Source organism: Phaethon aethereus (genome assembly GCF_964289735.1).
Source record: "Phaethon aethereus genome assembly, chromosome: 8".
In the NCBI taxonomy this organism is placed as follows: domain Eukaryota; kingdom Metazoa; phylum Chordata; class Aves; order Phaethontiformes; family Phaethontidae; genus Phaethon; species Phaethon aethereus.
In genome coordinates this window covers 7,798,175-7,814,711 of record NC_138584.1, presented here as the reverse complement: position 1 = coordinate 7,814,711, position 16,537 = coordinate 7,798,175, and the positions used below count along the sequence as shown (strand labels likewise).

Below are 16,537 nucleotides of genomic sequence, written 5' to 3'. Positions count from 1 at the left end.
CAAATATGAACCTGAATGCTTAAAAAAGCATGCTATCATCAAGTCAATAGTAAGTACATAATTTGAACCTATGTTAAAAAACTTAGTGCCAACATCTGCTCACAAGCCAGAAAAAACACGTGATGATTTCCTCCCAGAATTACAGATTCTTTCACTGAGATGCTAGTAATTTTTGTGGCTAAACATTTTAAGTAAAACATAAGCATTCTGTCTCATAAAACATCTGCTTTTTCCTCAAGACTTTTGCTTTTCCTCCTATGGAAAAAAGGTTTCCCTGTAGCAGAAATCCTTTGTACAAACACATTTCCAGCACACCACCAGACGTGTGAAAAGCTTTTGCTAGATTTTTCACACGTATAAGTTATTTTGTAGACAACGTATTGCAACCTGCTTCGTAGCTTGACATTTTCTCTGCACTTAAAGCAGGAATTATTTCACATATAGTTCTATAGCTAAAAGCCCTCAAAAGAGAGCCAAACTCACATCTGGACAAAAGTGACAACAGAATTCTTCACATGACCACACTGCAACAGAACTTTAGATGTGGCATACCCAAAAACACATCCCCATATATATTTAAGAAATGAGAAGACCTAAAAACCCCTGTATCCTCTTCTCCCAAGAAAGTTCAGGATATAAGATCCTCCTTGGACTATGACAAAAGTGGTAAGTCAAAAAACTGACTGAGTAAACAATGCCAAATCATGCTCTTGCTTAACTATGACACCAGGCCAACGCCATAATTATTTAAATTGCAGTCTTTAAAGCATTAAGTTAAATAAAGAAAATCTTAGCTTTTTATTTTTTTTTAGTAATGGTTTACACCAATTTGTTTGTAGTAAGTTCTTCATAAGACTCTTCCTGACTGCATGTAATTATTTTAAGGCACTCTGTACTCTGTTCAATAATCTTGGGGAAAACGTCTTAGTTTTAAGAGAGGGTTATCCAAGTTATTAGTGACAGTTTAAATGTGACCCTAAAATAGCAAAAAATGGTACTGCCCCTTGGTCATTCTTTACCTATTTAAAAAACGTAAGCTTTAAGAAGTGTCTCACAGTAAGAACATGAAAGCAGTCATACAGTTAAGTATAAATGACCTGTCTAGCTAAGTATGCCACTTTAACAGTGACCAAGATACCTAGGAAAGAATAAAAGCACATCAAACATTTTGCATTTCTTTCAACTGTCATCTTTGCCTCTAGCCATCTGCTTGCTACTCAAGAACTTCCTGACTCAGTCAAGATTCAACCCTCAGACTTCTCTTCTACAAGCCTACCTGGGCTGTCCAACTCAAGCCCTCTTTTTTTTTTTAAACCCATGAAAAAAATTCAGCATCCACAGCATCCTACAAGAAGTCCCAGCTTAACTATCTGTTACATGAAGAACATTTCTTCTGGATTCTGCCCCAGTTTTATGTGATTTCCCCAAGTCTTGTATTTGAAAAGACTTAGCTCAGAAAAACCCTTCTGTGCCAATGGATCAACCTTGCTGCCCTTTCTTCCAGTTTATTGTACCCTTGTTGAGATGGCAGTATCACAACCGCACACAGCGCTCAAAAATGTGAGGGCTGTGTATTTATACAGTGGCAATCAGAAAAGTGATGAATATCACTCATCTTTAACAATGATGACAACCTAACAGAGGGCATTTGGCTCCTGTGTGGACTGAGTGGATCAGTACTGCTTACCTCCCTTTTTAAGTTCTCTGAGGCATTCAGAGCAGATTTTTGCTCATCTGCCCGTTTTTCAGCTGCTGAAACTTTCGACTCAAACTCAGACTTTGTCTTCTTTCCCTTGCCTTGTGAAGATGATATATTCTCTATATGTTGACCTGCAAGGCTGAAAGTTTTAAGAGTATTAGGACCTATAAAGTGATTGCATTTTCAGCCATATGCAATATTAAACACATACACAAATATGTAGATAAGCAAGTACATGCAAATATTTGTTGCAAGGCCAGGACAGAAAAGAACAATTACCTTTAAATTATTCAGACTCAGAACCTATTTCAATACTCACCTTTCAGGTGGACTGACAAAAGAGGAAGGCTCACTCTGAGGGTCAGCCTCAAGTGTCCCACCAATATCACAGTCAGGTTCTGACTGCTCAGCTTCACTAGAGCTGACTACAGGGATATCAGCACGGGAATTTTCTATTGCACTGAAGGGAAAGAAATAACATGCTTTTTTTACCCTTCTGATAACACAAGTAACCCTGCTAATCAACCACATAACTGAACATATTTGAAAGTTTTTTTAAAAAGCAACAATCTCACAGAAATAATTAAGAAAAGAGCAATGAAGTATGCTATACTTGTGGAACTGCATTCTCAGCTGTACCCATGCAAGAATGGAATTTCCTTTTCCAGACTGTTTGTCTCAAAGGAACACAAAGCTAGCTTATCTCCCAGAACTCTCATCTAACATCTTACCAAACACTGCAACGGATAATTTTTCCCATCATCACTACAAATTAAGAACAGCTTCAGAGTTACCTGGCTGACAGCAAATTTTCCCTTTCAACAAAGGAATCAAACACAAGACTGAGTCCATCACTAAAAGCTCCTAACGTTCCCAAGTCAAAAGGGCAGCAGTCAGAACCGAACTTGGCTAGAACTAAAGGAGAAAAGGGGTGGCATAACTATATGTAGTAGCGCCAGCCAGATTTCATTTCCACTAATTTTTTTTTTTTTTGATAGTGTAATAAAATGAGGTAACCCAGTAGACCATTATCCAAGCTGCATCAGACTGAACTAGCTAATCTGCCCACTGCTTTACTTCCTCTCTCCCAGAAAGGCTGAACACACTGTAACACACAAATCCTAATGCAAAAACTGAAATGAAAGCCTCCCAATATGCTCTTTAGGAATGACGGAATGGGTGGGGAGGAGAAGATGGGCAAATAATAACTTTCACTTGATAACTTCTGTTCTCTCTGCAGCAGTACAGGGATGACTTCCATACTGGTCTAGACGGTTATAAACCAGATCTAAGTAAAAGCTTTATTCTGCCTCTAAATTTCAACATAAGCTTTCTTCAGTGTCAGCAGCAAACTAGGTTAATCCAAATTCATGATACAGAGCTACCAAAACACAAACAGCACATCAGCAACTTAAAAAGGGATCTTTTTGGTCCTCTGACTGCTACAATTATCAACAGAAGCAGCTGCAACAAACCCAGGGAGCCAATTTTAGTACCTTTCATATGATAAAGTTTATCATATTAAACAAAAAGCTCATAGGTATTCAAGACTTTTTGCTATGTAGCAAAATGTAACAAATGCTAGGAATACAAGAATTTATTAACTACAAACAGGGAGTAGTTTCTCTGAACACCCCAAAACGCGCACACACCTGAGATGCACACAGTATAGCTCTGCATGTAACACTTTAATGACTGAAGTAAGGTTGAACACTACACTTAAAATTAAAGAGGTCCACATACTCTTGATCTCAGTGGATAGATGACAGTATGAATAATTATCTACTGAATAAAATATGTGACAAGTATGAACTTAAAAATACCCTGATATCAGGGTGTACCTGACTGGCCTCAAGGAACTAATTTTGGCAGAAGGTGAGTAGCACAAGCCTAAAAGCTGTAGTGCTCGTCTCTTTTGGGTACTTTCATTTGTTAGTAGCTTTTCCTTATTCTTTAAAGTGCATTACCAAGCTCATTTTGCATGGCAACTGTCTTTACTTGCAGTCAGAGCAGGAACCCAGATGATTTTTCAAGAAGTTTTCCCCAGATTAGTTCTGAATAGAAAAGCTACAATCAGTGCTGTCCTAAAAAAAGATCCATTACAAAGTAAAAACCGCTTGGAATAAAATTACTTGCAGAATATTTTGAATAAGAGATCCTGCTGGAATATCAGACCAGTAACACCTAAGGGAGATGGACCTTGTCTGATGGGAACCAGCATCTAAAACAGGAAAAATGCTGTCTAAACATAACAAATGAGACTGAGTCTTTTTAACGATTTTGTTTAACTACAGAGTTGGACCACAGCTGTTTTGGATATTAGAGTTAATGTGTACAAAAAGGAGACCACCTATTACTATTTAAAGCTAAAGTGAAGTTTGAAACAATGTATAAATATGTATATCCTACTCATTCTACCCTTTCTTCCTGTAAATGGTACTAGTGTCAGAACACTATTGCCAAGCAGTAACGTATCAGGTACTCCAAAACAAGTTTGCATTTTCATTTGTTTCATAGTTCAAGTCTGCAGAGTTCATCACTCTACTATTCCCCAGCTATGACAGCAAGATTGTTTTCAATAATTACAAGATACCAAGCTGAATGTTCAAAACAACATAACAACATAATCTCCTTCTAAGACTTGACAACAATAGGACTTACAACACATTACACAAAAAAATCAGTACAGTAGTCAACAAAAGCTATAAAAAGCAGCACGGTGAAATTACATTCCTGTTTTGCTTTATAAAACTGCAAATTTGGGAAACTTATCTTTCAAAGACTTAAAAGACACTTATGAAGTACCAAAAGGTGCTTAAGCATTAGCCCTAGCAGACTATGCAAGATCATTCAGCAGATAAGAATTCCAGATCTTTTCTATGGTAAAGAAACTAAATTTGGTAAACCAGAAAAACTGGACTCTTAAAAAACCCAAAGCACCAAGGAAAAGTCTACTTCATTTTGAATGTGTTGAAGTTTTATCTAACGAAATATTAGATCTTTATCAGCAGACAGTCACAAGAATATATTCCCCTTAGCACACATTAAAAAGCCCAGGAGAATTTTGTGAAAGTACCTAGAAGTATACCCACATGAATTTCCACACTACAGTTCACATTTGATAGCACAGCATTCCACAAAAGAACAGAAACAAAATTAAGCACATCAACTCTTGAGGACTGCCTGCAGCATAGGTAGCTCTGCAACACACTAAGTACCAGAATTACAAACCATCTTGGTTGCGTTTATACTAAAATTTGCTATTTCATCAAAAGTTCCTTAATATCAGAACTTATTTAAGACTGCTGTGTTGTAAGTCCTGGAATAAAATTCTGCAAAGCTCTTCCTTAGCTGAAAGCAGAGGCCATCACTGAAGCAGCCTTGATGCTTGTTATCACAGATGTGAAAGCACATTTGTGAAGGGAAGAAACCCTATGGTGAAGTCCTGAGGGCTTTTATAATACACACTACCTAGCACATACAAGACATTGGATTTTTTTCTGTCAAAGCAGCAGCTTAGAAACTGATAATGGCAACAGTATGACACTTCAAGCAAGAACACAACTTTTAATCCATGCACTGAGTAAATGATGACATATTCCATTAGCACTGACATCATAAAGCAAAAGTACAGCAAAAGATTCGTGTGTAGCAGTCTAGTCTTATCCCTACTAAATCTAAAGAGATAACCCTTTTAACAACATCAGAGTACGTGACATTCTCTCAAAGATCAAAAAAATAAAATAAAAAAGCTTACTCAGGCTGCGAGACTGGAGGTATCTCTGAGGTAGGTGAACTGGAAATGTTTTCAGTGCTTGCAACTATGCTAGACGAAGCTTCATTTAAATCTACTGATGGTGGAGTCTCAACTTCAGGCTGGCTTGCTTCACTCATTTCTGTCGGCTGTGAAAACATTACAGATGAACATACGTTTTTCAAAACTTGACTAGAAAAAGCATTCATACAGTAACATCTAGTATGGAGTTTCAACAGTTCAATAGTTCAGATTTCTGTCATCAATTAACCTGAAAACCAGACAAAACAGTTAAGAAATAAATTCTCTTTATTCATAAATCTAGGTGGTGTTCAGTGCTACTTTGGGATATTTGCAACACTTCCATTAGTCTGCAATACTAGTGTAAAAATATTAATGGGAGAAGGCATGTTCTTCCATGCTTCCTCAACCATGCATTTCTATAAAGAGGCAGCCACAAGAAAACAAGCTTGACTATTTCAGCAACTGAAACAAATGGTTCTATTTGCACGCTCTGCTACAATAAAATTTGTATTTGCGCTTTTCATCCTAAGCTTAATTTTGGGGAAGGCATTCAATTTTATGACTCCAGTGAAGGTCCGAAATGATTAAGAAGTCTATTCCATGTTGTAACTGAACAAAGAGATAAATAGCTTATCACTTCAGAGAGTCTAGTAGTCTTAGTTTTATTTATTCTAGCTCTTCAGTTTCTGTAAGCCCTTGCACAGCATAATCAAAATAAGGCTTTCTAAATCTGGAAGAGTACATAACCACTGAAACAGGTCTGATCAACTCCTGCAGCAACAGGAAATATTACAACAGCCTCTTGTCAATAGCTGGATTACTCAGAGTCATCTAACTGAACATGAAGAGGTCTGGAATGTTTTACTATAGAATTACATATCTAAACCATGCAATATATATTCAGAAATATGTCTTATGTATGTCTTGTAATCTACAAAACAAAAATATATATCACATAAATCATCTTTAACAGTGGGCTTCATAACATTTAACACCAAGCACTGACTTAATGGTATTAAAGGCACAGACAAAATGGAAACAGGGTTGCGTTTCAGTTAACAAAGGAAATTAGACTGACAGAAGCCACAAAGGATCAAAGTTAAAATGGACTATTACGATCACCAAGTCTGATAGATATAAAATATTTCAGTGAGAAGGTTTTTTATATTTCATTTCTAAAGAGACATCCATACCTATAACATACAATTTTATCTTGGAAAGATTCATTTAGTTAGGACCTACAAATATTAAATTACTCATTATTATTTATGCACATGGGAAACGCAAGATCTGCTAGCTCACAGGTTTTCTCCTTCATTGGAAACATGAGTCTGACAGCAACCCTGAGTGCAAGCAAAATGAGATTAGATGCTTACTAGGAGCTTTAGATAACCACAATGAAAGACGCTGAAATCTAAGAAGCATTTGAAAAGTGTATGGAGATAGTGAATGAAATAAAAGTCTTGCCTGCTCAGATTTTGTAAAGTCATCAAGTAGCTCTTCTGTAGAGTAACTCCGTGTACTTGAGTCTGCGTGCTCAGACGCCAGTCTGGGACCAGCCTCTTCCCCCTAATATATTAAAACAACAGTAAGTATGCAGTAACACAGGCCTTCTATTCTCATAAGAGGAGTTACCTTTGGTACAGACTGAATAATACTACTTTTACAACCACCAAAATATCAACAAGTTAAGCTACTTCAATCTTCAGAGCCACTACCCATGTATGTTTAAAAACTCATCTGCACAAAGACTACCGCAAGTTAATTAGCATTCTCTTAAATTGTTCAGTTTGTGTGCTAAGCAGAGTTAATCGTTCTGCTGTGACTTCCCATGTTGACAAATCCTCTCTATCTCCCTGCTGCCCAAAATAGGAAGGGGAAAAAAATAAATCCTAAGATGACTTGCAACAGACAACCATTAAAAAAAAGTAACACTTGGCACATTTCAGTTATAGCAGTCTTAGCAGCAGAACCAGAATAATTTCACAAGCCTGCTGTAACCTTTTAAAACAACTTTCTCTTTTACAACTAAAGATTTACAATCAAGTGCAGTGAATTCACAAAGTAAAAAAGAATACACACTTAAGGGGAAAAAGATTTTAAAACCATCAGATTGTAGAATTAACTTGCCACTCAAACTCTTTTTCTTTTTTTTTTTTTTTTTTTGAAGTTGTGACTACAACATATGCAAGTTATGTTTGAGCAATACTTTAAAACATGGCAAGAAGTCTAGTAGAAATTTATACACCCCTTGTTTTTTAAGGGCTATCTAAAATCCTGTGGTCAAATACTGAAAGTGCTGGTGTTCGGATCCAAAATGGGCTGCTATGCTATCCAACGAAGATTACATGATCATATTAATTTGAGAGAGTTAAGGCATACACTGGAAGAGCAGGAAGTACAAATGTGAGCAAGCAAATCTTAAAGACAACAGCTAAGAAACATTTTTCCCCAAATATTAGCTCACATCCTAGTCCCCAAGATTAAATAGCATCAAGGCCTTGAACAGACAACTGATCTAAGGAAAACTGATCAAGGGCTGCAAGACTGCTCTTTGAGCATGACAGCTCCAGCAGCCTAGTTAGGAATAATAGACAAATGCTTAAGGTTCCTCATACACCCAAAAGATTTTTCTTTAATGAGTAAAAAGTACAGTATAATGTATGAGCTTTCACATCTTTGGGTTTGAGTTCAGGAATCTGCTTACCAATGCAGCCATGTTAATAGAATGAGGGGAAGAAGGTTGCAAAAAAGTAGGAAAACACACACCAGTGGCTCCCCAGTCTCAAAGCTTACTTGATCTTTCCAGTTTTATTACATCAGCCATTAAACTCGAGCAGGACTTTTTTCAGGTAGCCAGAAGAATAGGACTGAATGCTTTTTGGTAACACAAGCTGGCAAAAAATACAGCTACCCTAGATGTTGAAATGCTTAAGAAACCTACAATATTTAAAAGTATTTTTTTTCTGGTCAGGCAGCTCTCCACTTAAGTCAAATAGAGTCAACACACATTCTCCAGGTTTGATGTGGCAGATAAAAGCTTTCTTGGAATGGGGACCATGATTAGCACTGCTACTAATTGATGGTGGAAAAGGGAAGACCAATAACATCAATACTACCCATGTTTACCACAGGACTGATTCTTTACATGTGTAAGCAAATAAATGAAATTACCATGACTTTCTGATATGACTCAACAGCTTGGGAACTCACTATGAGATTTCAATATGCAGAAACTTGTAATGAGTTAATCAGGGTGGGACGATTACACTCAATTTAACCTAAAGTGCTGAGTAATGCAAATGAGAAAGGGACAGAATCTTCTTTATTAGCATCTCATATGTATTTTAGCTTTGTTAATTTTTATTAAACTGGAGGAAAACAACATGATAAATGCTGACTTTTAATAAAACGATTAATCTTAAACCTTCTATTTACAATAGCAATCATTTGTACGCTGGGTTTTTAACACAACACAGATGCAACAGGCATACCGTGGCCTAGACTTATCCAGGCCTCACCTCTTACCATGGTCTCTACAGAGCTGCATACTGTCCCTGCTGACCACTTCTAACATCTGGCACCCAAATGAAAAAAAAAAACCCTAAGCCACCATTACTAGCTTTACTATTTGTCACCCCCGCCCCCCCCCCCCCAAACTGTCCAGCTGTATTGTCACATAACTGCCACAAACTTGAAGGAAAACAAAAACTTGCAAAGATAACATAATGGTTTGCAGAACAACTAAGTACATTAAACATTCTGGCCAAGAAGACTCTATGAAACAAAGTGTATGAATTGTTTTTTATTTAATATCAAGTCAGATTGAGAAGCTAATTGACACAATTTATTCAGCATACCTTTTCCTGGACATTTTCATCATCATTTGCCAGGGCACAAGCATCACCTGAAGCATATTGCACTGCCGATGAAAGACTGTCTTTACAAAAGACGTGCCAAATAGGAAGCCTATTAAAAAAAAGTCAAAGCGTTGATTTAAAATGAATAAATGATATTTTAAAGTTCCTCTCAGCATTATCTCCCTCAACCTTTTTTTCATTTTTTCCCATGAGATGCCTAAAAAATAAGTACACACATGTACAGTTCATAGATATTCATTTATCAAAACTATTGGGGGACTTTACTTCAAGAAATCAGTAACAGAAAACACACTACAAATTTACCACTTCCAAAAGACAAAAGTATCAGCAAAACAGTTATTGGAGTGATACCACATCACAAAGTGGAAGCTGACACAAATTAGTTAAGTTAGTGCAAGTTAAAAAGAATTTGAATCAACCAAGTCCTTCATCATATAGTAATGGGATATATTTAGCAATGATTATTACTAAGCAAAAACTAAAGCCACAGATTAAAAAAAAACAAAGCTCCTTATTTCCCTGTACAGATCATACCTGAGAAAATTCTGTACAGTCAGCATCAAGCATATTTAAGAGAATTAGAGAAAGTACATTAAACAAAAGGCCTGTGCAAAAACCAATGAAAACGAAGAGACGAATGGCAAACCAGGTGTTAGCTTTAGCTACAACCTCCATAGAGATTTTTTTTTGTACTTTTCAGTTCTGCTTCTCAGTAGAAAAGGATTTTTTTTTTCCTGTAGAAAGGCAGCCAACATCTGTACAAACACTTGCACCAGAACAGCATCTTTTGTTGCTTATAGTGCATGGCCCCTTCACATCCTAAATAACATCCGTACAGCAAACCATTAGGCTTGCAGGCCCAAAGGCCAAAGATTTTCATGTAAACTTTGAATAAGTCCAGCAAAATGCTACGCAAATTGAGCTTTTAGTGGAGTTTTCAACATCAGCTCACCTGTCACTTTAAATCCAAACATTTTTCCAGGAAATACTGTTTACATGATCAGTATGACCCTATGTGAATTCACACTAACATCACTCTGCACCCCGATAAAAGGGCCACTGCCGCCTCCTCCTAAGAGGAGACAGGTCCATAGCAGATCTTCAAGCGTAAAAGAAATCTGGATACAGCAACCTTCAGACATAAGTTTTGAAAACTAAAACATACCCTTAACAGTCAGTTATAATAAAAAGTATATTAGTGGGTCAGGATTCACTTATACAGCTGGGATCAGTCTAGTGTTTAGAATTTGAATTACCACCTGTCTTAAAAACTTGAAGATCACCTTTATTGGAAGGTATACGCAGTGCAGATTCCTCCACCAAGGAGGAACCCATGCCGCAATAAACCACAGTCAAGTACTACATTTTAAAACCAGTTTAATGCATATATATATATGTACACATATACATGTATACATACACAGGGAGCTCTACTGCAGGCAATCACAAAATCAAACTTTTGTTGTACAGCTATAAACCTATTGCTCCTCTTCCACCTGCATGAATGGTGAGGGTTAGCAAGGCACTAGCCACTCTAAATCCAGGTCTCCTACCACCAGAAGAAAGCAGACAAGGAACTTGTGGGATCTGACATACTATTCTGGGGATGGGCAAATAAGGTGTCCCAGGTCTGCCTCAGCCCCACTGCACCTCAGTAATTCCCCTCATCTTTGAGGTAACTGCTTTCCTCTAAACTAAATGGTAGCTCTCAAGTCAAGCAGAAGCAGCTACAGTTACTGGAAACTAAAGGACTGAATATAAGGGTATGAAAACATTTATAACCACGTATTGTAGCAGGTACAAAGTCTCACATCTCAGTTAAGTGGAAAATGAGGTGTATGCATTCTCACACATCTTAAATTCCCATCCCATCATGTAGTTACTTGTTTATATTAAGTTTTCCATCCCTCTGTCTTATCCTAAGTACAGGATGTACATTTAAGGGACAGAATGAAATGTTAACAGACTTTTATGGTCTTACTTCCTAGCTCTCACTTGGAAAAATTAGTTATGCAAATACTTTATTTATTTTTTCTGAAAAATGGTTTCAATCATTTCATGGATAAATTTTCTCATGCATGTAATTCCAGTACCTCTGGTCTCCCCTTCCAGCTATGATGACTACCTGGCTCTTCATAAAAATACAAGAGAAAGATCAAAAAATTATACAGAACACACTGTAGCTCATTCCACCCCTTTATTATACATGCACACAAATATGTTGTTTCCTATTTTGCTTACACTAAGCAGAGATCTTCAGTGAGCTTCAAAAAGCAACATTAAGTCCCTTAGTGTAGAAAAGGAAAGATATCATTGGCTGTGAATCAACAATTTAAAACACAAGGTATATTTTCACAACTGCATTAATAACTACTTTAGAATTTGCACTCATGAAAAGCACTTAACACAAAAGGCATACATTTCTTGTCTTAATATACTGGTATTTTTAATGCAACAAATCATGCTTTATTAGAGCATGAATGCAGCTTTCAGAAGATCACTTTGACAGCTCATAGGTTTAAGCTATTCCGACGTAATCTGCGTCCAATAACAGATTTGTTTATTTTCACAAATTCTTCTCAGTCTACTCCCCATCTCAAACATGACGCCTCAAGTCTCCCAAGAGCCCTCTAAGCAAGGGAGGGGACCGAGAATTCATTTCGTGTATGTATGCATGCATGCACCCACAGGAATACCTGAGCCCTACTGCAACAGAGGATGCTGCTGCCATCAAGCTCTGACAGAGCATTAGGGACACAAATCCACAGAATGCATGGCCACGTGAGACCAGCCATTCTGTAAGAAGTCAAATTAATCACCTTATCAGGATGACTGCTCCTCTTTTTTCCCCTCTATCCTTCAGCATTCTGCATATTCATTCAACAGGCTTCTTTAGCCACAGGCTGATAAATGATACAGCCCGTAATAAAAAAAATTGCCAAATGGCATAGCACCTCTGTTAAACATTTCTTTATATGCAGAAAGACAACAAGCATGAAAATCTCAGTGTTAATTTACAGTGAGCAGAATTCCTCTTGAGTTTACTAAATTTGCACAGTATATCCAGGGAAATCACAGCAGCTACTGCATCTGGATATGTTAATACAACCTTCCCTGTCTCATGACAGAAGAGTAGTAGTTTAATGCTGACCTCGAAGCAAGCAGATCTAACATGCAAATAGTACTGGAGATTCGTTACTAGATATACTGTCACAGGTACAAGGTGTATCTTCAAATGATGTAACAGTGTAGAAATACTTCAAGAGATTGTTCCAAACACATAACCAACAGCTAGTGACTTACATGGATACAGAAGTTTAACAGTTACGTTTTTGCCAAGTATGACTCAAAATAGCAGCCACTATTAAATCTCATAACGAACAAAGAAACTTAAGCACGAGTCTTAGTAGCATCGTTAATGTAGTTCAAAAGCTATTTTCTCTAATACACCATGAATTTTTCAGCTAGATATGCACAAACCCAAAAGCAAAAGCTGCAAGCCCAGACACCGGGGTTGTGGGGAAGAAGGGGAGAATGTTTACTCTTCACAGGGCAGGCACATACTGTGGCTCTCTACAGAAGCAGAAAGCTTGCTCACCCTTATCTGAACAGTACGGTACACTTATGCCTGTACAAATTGGCTATGGTCTACTGATGGCTGTTAGGCTTTTGAAAAGGAACGGACTGAAATTCAAAAGCGCAGGTGGTTTTGAAGTTGCAGCATAGGTTTCATGTGAAAGACCATCCAGTTCTAATTCAGCTCAAACTCTTTAAGTAATTGTGAAGGAGGCTGCAGAAGACTATCAGAGATAGTGAAGCTATTGGTAACTGTTTTCACAAGCATAAAAATCAAGTAGAAAGTAAACTGGTAAGAAAAATTAATCATACAAATTACAGCTGAAAAAAAATCCAAATTAGCAAAATCTAAAGGTAACAGCAGATTTTCCACAACTTGATCTTCCCAGAGAAAAACAGTCTAAGTTTTCCTTTCCAAAAACGTAATATGAAAATGCTGACACTCACACAAGATTCAGCTGAAACACATCTGTGCTCTAAATGATTCAAGAGTTTTCTTAAATTCTCCCCAAACAAGACCTATTTCTGGACGCCAGAGAGTAAAGCAGTTCAAAACAGTTTACAGTTGACACCTGTGAGACAGAGTTAATTTTAAGCAGAGGGCAAATAAAAGGAAGCCATCAACAGTGTATGAATGACCAAGCCCTCCTTGAATCATCCAGGAACAGGATGATCACTGACATTTTCCGTACCTCTCAGAGGGCTGTGTTGCCAACAGGTGCAGATGCGCCGATGACCAAGAGCTAGGAGAGAGAACGAAAAATATCTATTTTCTCTACTGAAAATATTCATAGTATCAGTTCAGAATACGCCAGTGCAAGAGAAGGCGGGTGGGTTTTGAACCTACCCTCTCTGTGAGCAGAGAGCCAGCAGAGCAGGCCTATGAATAGGAAGATGCACCTATTTGTTGGTTGAAGCTTACCTTCTTGATTACAGAATCATTTATTTTGGATTACTTAGGTAAAAAACGAGAGAAGTTGTGGAAGGGTGAGGAAGGCAGGAAAGTATCATTTGCTTGAACAAATCCTATAGGTTTGTGACTGCTATGACTAGCCTAACTGTCAAAGAGAAAGAAGGCTCTGTAAGAACAAGGGGCTCAGCAGATCCACAACCAGACTCTCGAGTCAGCAGTAATCTGCCTTCCAGCCACTGGTAATGCAGCAAGAGGAGGGAATCCTCATCCTCTCCCCACTAACTTAGTGGCATCCATCTTTCTCTCAAAACAGTTCAGCCAGAGGGACTTGCATTTAAAAGGGCCCACAGAATGAAGTAAGTCTCTCCGAAAATGAAGACTGGGCTTTTAGGACAGCAACATTATTTCAACCAGTCAGAGGAGTAGCTATTCGTAAGGCACTGACTGCTTTAGCACAATCTCCCCAGACACAACACTCATTTCTGCATGTAAAATGGAAATAACTGTTGATAAATGTAACGAAGAACTGTTAATCTTCCTTAATGCTAGTTAAAAAACAAAACAAAAACACACACCACTCATGTAAAAGCCATTTATTACTACAGAAGAGCAGCATGCATTACTAATTTTAAAAGTTATTTAAGGAAGAAAAAAGCCAAAGACTAAGATCTACAGATCTAGACTAAGCAAGGATGCTGCCAGCAAGGTACTGATACCATCTCATCTCCTACCACTAACTTGACTCCTGTGCTTAAAAAAACCAAACTGAAATCGGTTTGCTTTTTTTGCAAATCTTTTACCAATCCATTGTATTCTGCAATTAATTTAGATTTTTAATATCTTACCCACTCTTTGCAAAGAATGTGCTTTCCAAACTGTCTACTAACTGGAATGCGTCACAAAAAAGACAGCTACTTCATTTATTCAGAGGAGCCCAACACAAAGATACTTCTGACAATACTGAATTTCGTAGCTTCAGACAATGACATTCCAGCCATCAGTTTAAAATACAGTTTCCAGCATTTTAAATGCATTAGCGTGCAAAAACTGCAAAAGGTTACAGTTGCAGCACATACTTTATCAGATTTACTGCCTGAAGAGGTAGTCCAGCCTTCCACCGCCAATCACACATTTCTCAACACCTCTGACCTCATCTTGAGATTGTGGACACACACCAGCAACTTGGGGGGGGCAGGTGGCAGAGAAAGTTAGCTTTGAGCTACTGTATACTCAGATATAAAAATCCAAGAAGAGGGAGAACAATACCATTTACCTATGACTGTCAACTGTTGTATTAAGTTAAACAACAGAAATCAAGGCCGAGGACTAACAGTGGAAAACCTCTTCGTTCCTTTCTTACAGAGCTACCAATATTTTTCTCATCCTTTCCAAGAAAAGGCTGCTAAGATAACAGCCACCTTCACAGCACTATAATTGTGTATTGTTTTGATACAGTGCCCATACTAGACAACAGCCTATAGTAGACACATGCTGCAAAGTAACACTGAAACGCATACCTCTTACTCCTTTCAAGAAAGGAGTATCCAGGTACCCTATTTTCAGGCACTTAAAGCAGGACAGAAGTCACAAACCCTCGCCCTCAAAAAGTGTCCATTTGGAAGTGCTCAAAGAAACACGCAGCAATGTAGTGATTCTTGGTAACAGACTTCTGTAAACACTGCACTGAAAATTGTAGCTTAAGAGAATCTCATACGTTGTCAAACTCTAGTTACTATCTTTAATGAAAGAGTTTGAGGAAAAGAACACATTCTGGAAAAATACACTAAAACCTGATACTGATCACAAAAACTAAAGGAAAATAGTGGAACAGACACGAACTGTGATTAAATTTTAAGGCCTTTTGAGTCTGTAGTAATGTCTAACTTGCACATCTTTGAAGATTTTCCACATGACTACAATCCATAAGCTTGTCTACACAGGCATGATATGGCAGGCCTACTACAGGTAGGCTCAGAATCATCAGCAGCTGCTTTACACCAACTCCCCATGCTTAAAACTCACTGTAAATGCAACACAGCTCAACACAGTGCCAAGGAGCAGAATTTTAGCATAAATTCAGCAACATGAGTTTCGCCCTAGATCACTGTAAAGCTGCTATACCCTAATTAACAGCCATTTTATAATGTATTTTTAATAGACTTCAGCAATATCTTGATTGCCATTCCAGAAGTCATCCAAGGCAAGAAGGTTCCTTTGAGCACCTAAGCTAATTTTTAACCGTTGGAACCTTGTACGGATACTGCAAAAAATCATTTACAACAGTATTTTCACTCACCCAAGCAAAAGTTACTTCCACTAGCTTTGGGATCAGTCTGTCTGTAATACCAGCTCAATATTTTCACAAAGATTTACAAGAAAGTTTTTAGACTTGCAGCTCTATATTACCCTGTTCTCAGCCAAAAGTTTTCATGCTCAGAAGTAACACCCTCTTCAGGCAGAGGCCTGCTAGCACCTCCAAGTGTTAATTTCAGAAGACACTGTACATCCTCCCATTGAATGAAACACAAACTTTACCAAAAGCTGTATTAGTAACGAAAACTAAACAAAAGCAAAAAAAGCATTCTGTAAAATACTCACAAGTGATAAGAACATTAAAGTGAAAAAGAACAAATAACAGGTTAGAGAAAGACATTTCAGAAGTTGTTGAAATCAAGTGCTAAAGTAAGGCA

General features: G+C 37.6%; 1 protein-coding gene across 1 annotated transcript in view; it reads right to left on the bottom strand.

Annotated features, from left to right (window-relative positions):
* SUCO (SUN domain containing ossification factor) overlaps positions 1 to 16,537 on the bottom strand; it is a gene marked incomplete at both ends in the record, with an annotated part of 42,894 nt that overhangs the window by 21,737 nt on the left and 4,620 nt on the right. Inside the window, 5 exons of the mRNA XM_082003140.1 lie at positions 1,688 to 1,838; positions 2,019 to 2,159; positions 5,457 to 5,602; positions 6,945 to 7,046; positions 9,338 to 9,446. Coding sequence (XP_081859266.1) covers positions 1,688 to 1,838; positions 2,019 to 2,159; positions 5,457 to 5,602; positions 6,945 to 7,046; positions 9,338 to 9,446 — 649 coding nt within the window. The remainder of the gene's footprint in view (positions 1 to 1,687; positions 1,839 to 2,018; positions 2,160 to 5,456; positions 5,603 to 6,944; positions 7,047 to 9,337; positions 9,447 to 16,537) is intronic.